Source organism: Carassius carassius, chromosome 23, assembly GCF_963082965.1.
Source record: "Carassius carassius chromosome 23, fCarCar2.1, whole genome shotgun sequence".
Taxonomy (NCBI): domain Eukaryota; kingdom Metazoa; phylum Chordata; class Actinopteri; order Cypriniformes; family Cyprinidae; genus Carassius; species Carassius carassius.
Window position 1 is genome coordinate 4380938 of NC_081777.1, and position 7819 is coordinate 4388756.

General features: G+C 37.7%; 2 protein-coding genes across 2 annotated transcripts; both read right to left on the reverse strand.

Moving 5' to 3' along the window:
• Positions 1-538: 538 nt before the first annotated feature.
• LOC132101238 (large ribosomal subunit protein eL33) lies at positions 539-2909 on the reverse strand. Its single transcript, XM_059506013.1, has 4 exons — positions 2772-2909; positions 2124-2276; positions 1606-1750; positions 539-685 (listed from the first exon to the last, which is right to left on the reverse strand). The coding sequence occupies exons 1-4, from the start codon at positions 2780-2782 to the stop codon at positions 662-664; spliced, it is 333 nt and encodes a 110-aa protein (XP_059361996.1). The 5' UTR covers positions 2783-2909; the 3' UTR covers positions 539-661.
• A 1503-nt stretch (positions 2910-4412) lies between these two features.
• LOC132101152 (uncharacterized) lies at positions 4413-7471 on the reverse strand. The gene is made up of 4 exons (XM_059505866.1): positions 7108-7471; positions 6765-6801; positions 4664-5959; positions 4413-4580 (listed from the first exon to the last, which is right to left on the reverse strand). Exons 1-4 carry the CDS (start codon positions 7251-7253, stop codon positions 4413-4415), a joined length of 1647 nt encoding a protein of 548 aa, XP_059361849.1. The 5' UTR covers positions 7254-7471.
• Positions 7472-7819: the final 348 nt, after the last annotated feature.

A 7819-nucleotide genomic window follows, 5' to 3' on the forward strand; every position in this document is an offset into this window, starting at 1 on the left:
CTAGTGTCACTTACCAGCTTCACTTTAGAAAGCAATTTTATTTTCTAGATATACATGTTAACATTAGAATCATGCCACATTTGTCTGCCCAATATCACAGGACATCATTTTATATATATATATATATATGTGTGTGTGTGTGTGTGCGTGTGTCTGTAAATAGCCTTGACAGTGTCACTAGATTCATCTCACGCACTGAACACTCAAATGTATAAAACTCACTCACTCTAGTTTGACTGCGCAAATTAATTTAGTCAAATGAAGACCGGTAAATGTCACTGAATGGGGTTTCTCATAGCTCAGCCGTTGCTATATTACATACCACTAAGTGAAATGTCTTTCCTCCTGATCTACACTAAACCCAGACAAACAGTTCTCGTAAGTGCTCCAGGGTTGAGTAAAGGAAGTGTTAATGATGAAACCTGTAATTTCCCTTAATTGTGCTCTTTTCAGTTCTTCTACAGCTGATTTAACTCGAGCATCAGTTCCTCTGCTAATCCTGGCTTGATACAAAGACTACAACTCTCAGATGCTGCTCTACTTAAAGCTGGGCAGAAAATAGCAAAAGCTAGAAAGATTTCAACTATGCTTCATGTACTGAAGGAAGACCAGACAGGCAACTTTTTGGACCAGTTTTTTATTGTCTGTACACAAAAGCAGGTTACACGTGAGATGGGTACAGCATCTGAAAAACAAAAGCAAACAATAAGTTAATTGTTGAATACTTTTCATTTCATATAATTTGCCACAAACACACTGACAGTCAACATGGCTCAGCCTACTCACTGGAGCAAATTCAAATACATTTACAGCATCATGCATCAATAACTACACCCTTATACCCTTTTTTAAACTTGAAGCAGATTGTAAAGTACAAGGGAATGTATTTGTGCCCCAACATCATACATCAGGGTTGTCACATAGAGGTACACTGTCCTGCAGGCTTTTAATTAAACACCTGATCCAGCTAATCAAGGTTTTAGTAGGCACACAAGACACTTCCAGGCAGGTGTGCTGAGGCGAGCTGAACTCTGCAGGACAGTGGCCCTCCGAGACAGAGTTTGGACACCCATAGCATAGATCAAATAAGACAGGATCTACCAAAATCTCTCGTCAGGTATGTTACAGAGAACTACAAAACCCCACTGAGACCTCGAGGAAGGCAAAAGCTCTAGACTAAGTTGCTCTAGTGACACTGTTCTTGCAATCAGTGAATTCAGAAGTGTTCTTTACTCAAGGTTCTTGCTGTCTAGCATAACTTCTGATACACATTTCACTGAAGGAATATCATCAATTAATTCACCTTAAATGACAAAATCTTAAGCTTATGTGACCACCACAACGTTAAATTACCTGCTAAAATGCCAACAGACAGACTTGATTAAAACTTACAAGGTAGCACAAAAGCAACTTCAGCAAGACTTTTGGTGAATCTTAATTTTTTTGTCACTGCCACATTATAAAAGCATGCATGTACTGGACAAATGAAAATGGACAAAACACAGTGGCAAACACAAAGTATAAGCAGCCTTACAAGTCTTTGAGACTAGCAAGTACACATTTCAGGGACAGACACTGATATCTGAAAGAAACGAAGACCCTTACCACACGAATCCTGTGTCCGATAGCCTTCGCTGGAAGGTTGCTCTTGAACTTGGCACGAACCATTCCACTGTTTCCATGAGCCCGAGTGACTTTACCCCAGATGACACGCGTCTTGTTGGGTTTACCGCCGGGTGTTGCAGTGTTCCTTCAGACAACACACAAAACTCACATTAAATAACACTGATCACTATAGAGCGTCGACAGAAACGATGAAACGCTTCTCCATCCAAATGTCAAAATACGTTTCACAATTACATCCAAACTGTCAACACCAAAGCTATTGACAACCCATTTTACTTCCAAAATCCAATATGAAACATAACATTCAATGAGTAGTTTATGTAGGTTAAACTATTTTAAAAAATGCATCAAGAAGTTTAGCAAAGAAACTCAATGTGGTGTCATCATTAACATCAAAAACATGACAGACATATTTCTGACAGCAGCACAAGCTCAAGTCTTTCCTCACACACACACACACACACACACACACAAAGACTTCACTGAGCATCACTTGCTTTTTAGCCTTGTAGACGTAGGCACAGCGTTTGCCCAGGTAGAAGTCGACCTCGTCACGGTTGTAGACTCCCTCAAGCTTGAGCAGAGCGGTGTGCTCTCGCTGGTTCCTCAGGCCACGCTTGTAGCCCGCGAAGATGGCCTTGCTCCACAGCCTACAACACACACAGGGTTAAAACCATTCATTTGGCCTCCTCTTTATGCACGCCAAGCAACATTTAACCCTGTAATGTCTAACACATAATAGTCTTATTATTTTTAATAGTTTTATTTTTAAGCTGTATTTTCCCCCGCTTGATACTCTCACTTTATCTTTCTTTGAACCACAAATGCTGATGTATCAACTAGGATTAAAGCAAACAAGGATTGAACATTTTTCTTTTGTCTAAATATTCAGTAAATGGTTACTTTAACTAAAGGCACAAACTAAACCAAAATTTTATATTTCTATGTATAGAACAATATGTTTTACAATCACACTAAAATTCCTTTGACTGCTAAAACATATAAACTAACAATTAGATGAGAAAACATTTGCACAACTGCTGTTTCTGCACAGTATTAATGGCTTTATAATAATAAATGCACTGCTTTTATCTCTGAACTACACATCAATTCAGATTATATTTGTGACAGCTTTCATGTCTTACCTTCCTGGCATGATGATGCTTTGACCAGGTCAAATAAACCTAGTATGAAAAAAAAATACAACATTAAGTCTGAGGATAAATGAATAGTCTCGTGTTGTTTTTAGACATTAGTTACAGCTCCACAACATTACTGCGTCTTTACACCTTTATACAGTCTATGGTTTACACTCCACTCTATAGTCTTATACAAAGTTAACCGTAGCTCATAGTTGTTACTGTCTTCAAAACAAGTTTATCAGTGTAGAAATCAACTAAAATGATCATGTTTCGACAGCGCTGAGGAGAATGAGCTGCGGATGAGTTTAGCCTGAGCTAACTTTCATCCCGCAATCCGTTCAGAATCTGAAGCATCTTACGCTTCACGAGGCAGAACTCTGCGGATTGTGGACTTCAGGTCTGTTTTTATTCATACTGGCAGATATTGTGCTTAAGTATACTTCACATTAGGCTAAAAATGTCACATTTTAAAAGTCGAGCTCTAAAACGCTCACCTGATTCAGTCTCAAAAATGGAGGAAAAGGCCGCTCGCAAGGAACGCTGGGAAAGTGTTAGCAGAGATGTCTGATAATGTGCCTGACTAAAATGAAAGCGTTTTTCTGATTTTAAATTTGGATGTCGTGAATAAGTAAAAAAATACACACACACACACACACACACACACACATATATGTGTGTGTGTGTGTGTGTGTGTGTGTGTGTGTGTGTGTGTGTGTATTTTTTTACTTATTCACGACATCCAAATTTAAAATCAGAAAAACGCTTTCATATATATATATATTTATATATATATATATATATGTGTGTGTGTGTGTGTATATTTTATATATATATATATATATATATATATATATATATATATATATATATATACACACAAACCTTAAAGAACTTGTACTTTTCTGTTTTGCAAATCCTTTTTTTATATATTTATTATTAATCTTATAAAATATAAAAAAAAATTGAGATTCTGGATTTTTGACTTTCATGAACTGTAAGCTCTAATCATCAAACTTCAACGTTTTACTTTACTTGTAAAGAATCTAGAAAAACAGAAAAGTTTCACTTTTTTAAATAATTTTTCACGATATTCTAATTTTTTAAGTTGCACCTGTACCACTTTCCAGTTGCCCCTAAATCGTCATCATCATCAACACCACCAACAGCATAATAATAATAATAATATGTGTTCTTTAAGTTCACTTTAATTTTAACAATTGTATATTTAGATCAATGTACATATAGATCACGTTTTCATAAATTATTTATATTATTTATTTCTTTATTTGTACATATATTTCTATACCTTAAAACAAATTGCTAAATGTTAACAAAGTGCAAAAATACATATGCACATAAACCTTTATATATAAATATAGAGAATGCATGAATTACAAACAGAGAAAGAGAGTGCACCAAGGTGTCTGTGTTCAACACACACACACACACACACGCAACAACACACACTTCTGCAGATGTTATGTGAACCCAACGGCTTGCTTTTACATCATTTGCAAATTTCTAAGGACATTTGAGCAGTAATGATCTCTAATGAATCTCAGTGATTAGGGCTCCTGTTGCTGTTGCAACCTCAAGTAGCAATGTTTTCTTTCTAGGCAAAAAAAAAGCACTTGCGTACTTAAATCATGTAAGATACTTTATTTTCATGGAAAAGGAAACCGTGAACCCTGAAAATGACTTCTGCTTTTCGGGTTCTGGAGCTGTTGTATTTCTATCTGTGCTCTCCTCTAATGTTTCCTCATCATCATCTTTGTTCTTGCTGTCCTTCTTGGATCTGAAAGGATTCTTAAACTGCAAACAAATGACAAAACAGACTTTATTTCAATAAATAAGCACAGATATTAGGTAGCACACTCATATGGAGGAGAAATTACCTTTTTAAGGACATTTGATTTCATCATCTTTAACTTGTCTCTGAAGGTCAATTCTGGTAGATTCTCCTGTATTGACACATCATGACCCTTCTGTTCAGTCTTGACAGATTCACTTGATGGAAATCTCTTTGCCAGCAAGTCGAAAACTTGACTGACCAGCAGCTCTGTCAGATGATCCACCACTGTCAGACCGAAATCCTCTTCTTTGATGATGAAGGGCATTACTGGAGTATTTTCAGGGAGCATCGCAGGATGGGGGAAAGCGGAGCACACAAAAAGCCGCTGCACGAGTTCCTCCACAAAATAATGTAGAAAGTCTATAGCTACCATTCTGACCTCCTTCGAGACACTCGTCTTGCATCGTAAGATGCAGTTCATTAAATCTGCAAATCTTTGATGCAGACGCTCTGAAGCTGCGTAACTGTTGTCCTGCGAGCTGAAGTGACCGCTGCACTTCGACATATATAGAGCGGTCATCAGTGAATCAAATAAGGTGGTCTTTGTCCTGCCACTGCCTGAGGGATGATTTGATTCCAGCAGGATGAGTGACATTCCTCCCTCAGTTGCCTCAAAAGTCGGCCTCAGAACTGGGACATGCCCGGCTTCCCATGTTCTGGATGCTGCAGTGGGATTGTTCGACCAGGCACTAATGACATCCTCCACAATGAAGTCAATTACATTGCTTGTGACCTCCACCCAATGGCTCGGGCTAAGAGGGCATGGGAGTTTTCCTTCTATTGCTGCAAGAACCGTGCCAATGGCAGTCGTGGCCACTGCGCGGGAGATGTGACAATGTAAAGCACTCAGCTTCCGGATGACACCACTGATCAGTAACTCCCCAATATCAGTGCAGGAATCGTCAGGGCGGAAGTAAACGATGCATGGTGACGAGGCTGCGTTGATCTTCAGGACGCTGTTGTGCATCACCACATTCACCCGGTGAAGAACTTCCTCCACCACAATACCAGCAAGCTCAGAGGAATGCGAATTGTCTTCATCCAGAGAGTCGCTGAAATCGCAGTCAGCGCTGCTGAGGAGACCATCCACCGTGATCCCAAAAAGAGATTCAAGTGGATACACATATGGAAGTTGTTCCATTTTCAGGATCACTGGTCTTTCTGATGTGTCCAGATGATTATCCTCAGTGGATGCGGACGTTGATGGCCTGTTTGAGTTCACAATTGCAGACGGAGTCATTCCTACTATCGTAGATAGTTTTGATATTAAATCAGTTGTAGTTGTGGCAGCTGATGTTACAATGGAAGTCAGCATTTGATAGATTTGCTGTCTGGAGAACTGTGAGGAAAAAAGCTAAATGAGTTTTAGGTCTTGTTACGCATTACACTTTAAGTTAATGTTAGGTTACGGTTAGGGTATATATTCAGATCCCTAGATCATTTGCTTTTGTAAGCCCGAATCATTTCTCTTTCACAGGGCTACATTTCAAAGTAAATGTTTATACCAAAATATGTTTATGCAAGTCACATGTGAGTAAAAGCATCATCCTACGTTAAAAGCAATCATCCATGGACTAGCTGGCGTTACACACACATACCCACAACTTTTTCAGGGGAGGTCGTAGCCTAACGGTTAAAGTGTTGAACTTACAATCCAAGGGTTGTGAGTTTGAGTCTCGGGCTGGCAGGAATTGTAGGTGGGGGGAGTGAATGTCCAGCGCTCTCTCTCCCCCTTTAATATCACGACTGAGCAAGGCACCGAACCCCCAACTGCTCCCCTGGCGCCGCAGCATAAATGGCTGCCCACTGCTCTGGGTGTGTGTTCATGGTGTGTGTGTGTGTTCACTGCTGTGTGTGTGCACTTTGGATGGGTTAAACGCAGAGCATGACCTCAGAGTATGGGTCACCATACTTGGCTGTATGTCACATCACTTTCACTATCACTTTTATCACTTTCAAATGCATAATGTACTTAATTCCTGTTCTAACTAAAAAAAATATATGTATCAATTTAAACCTTACAGATTTCCCTATCACAGCATGAATTAATACAGTAACTTTAATTTGCAACTACTATAAATATATCCAGCTTTATCTGCATACATTCAGTACACATATTAATTAATCTGGAAAAGTAAACTTACCGGGAAGCTTAATGCTGCCTGTGTCACTTCCAGATTTCTGAAAAATAGACCATTGTTAATATAATATAATATAATATAATATAATATAATATAATATAATATAATATAATATAATATAATATAATATAATATAATATACCCTAGATAAGAGAAGCAGTTTAGAATAGAATAGAATAGAATAGAATTGGATAGGATAGAATATAATGTAATAGAATAGAATAGAATAGACCCTACATAGGCAGATTGTAAAATGGATAGATGGATAATATCATTATATTAAAAGAGAACAGTATAAAACATAATATAATATAATATAATTACACTAGTATAAAAAAAGACATACTGCTCTGTCAAATTCCACATAAAGTTGCAGATGACTGACTGAAAAGTGACATCCTTCAGCTGTGGTACAGCAAGTTGTGCAGCTAGATGGGCCGCAAAAGCCAGTTCTCGGTAATTGTCTGACTGAACTCTATTATCACAAGCCATTGTTATCACAAGCCACTATAATCCAGCACTAATTACAGTAAATGTCCAATTTCTAGATCAATGTGGCTTGTGGACTTTAATAATAGTGCCCCGGCTGTGACATCATTATTGTGTGACGTCATTAGTGTGACGTTCTAATGGAATATTCGTGGAATGCTGACTGCTGCTTGAAGAATGCGCATACACATATATTGTATATATTTGATAAAAAATAATAATAATTAAATAGTCTGACAATGTGATATTAAATCGATTTGTGAACATAATGTGAAAATGGACATTGGTTGTACTGGAATACTTTATATCTGACTGAATAGTGACATAATGGAATATATTTTTCATTTTATAACAAAATAGTGATTTTGAAAATACATAAACAAACATATAGATGCAATTTGTGTCAATGAAAAGTAAATAAGGTTACTCATGTGTATTATGGAGAATTGTCTGTTTACATGAAGGTATTATATTAAATGTAGACTAAACAGCATCCCTTCCAAACAAGCTAGTGATTAAAACATGACACACAGGCCTACAGAAGTGACTTGAAGGAAAACATTTGTTTT

Bases quoted from the DNA above. Each gene is read 5' to 3' on its own strand.
- LOC132101238 (XM_059506013.1), bottom strand. The intron at 1,751-2,123 runs GCAAGTGATGCT...TGTTGTCTGAAG, and splicing joins TACGTCTACAAGGCTAAAAA to GAACACTGCAACACCCGGCG. The intron at 686-1,605 runs GTAAGGGTCTTC...TTTGTTTTTCAG, and splicing joins TCGGACACAGGATTCGTGTG to ATGCTGTACCCATCTCACGT.
- LOC132101152 (XM_059505866.1), bottom strand. From the start codon at position 7,253: ATGGCTTGTGATAATAGAGTTCAGTCAGACAATTACCGAGAACTGGCT. The intron at 6,802-7,107 runs GTATGTCTTTTT...TCTATTTTTCAG, and splicing joins ATGTGGAATTTGACAGAGCA to AAATCTGGAAGTGACACAGG. The intron at 4,581-4,663 runs GTAATTTCTCCT...ATTTGTTTGCAG, and splicing joins AATCAAATGTCCTTAAAAAG to TTTAAGAATCCTTTCAGATC.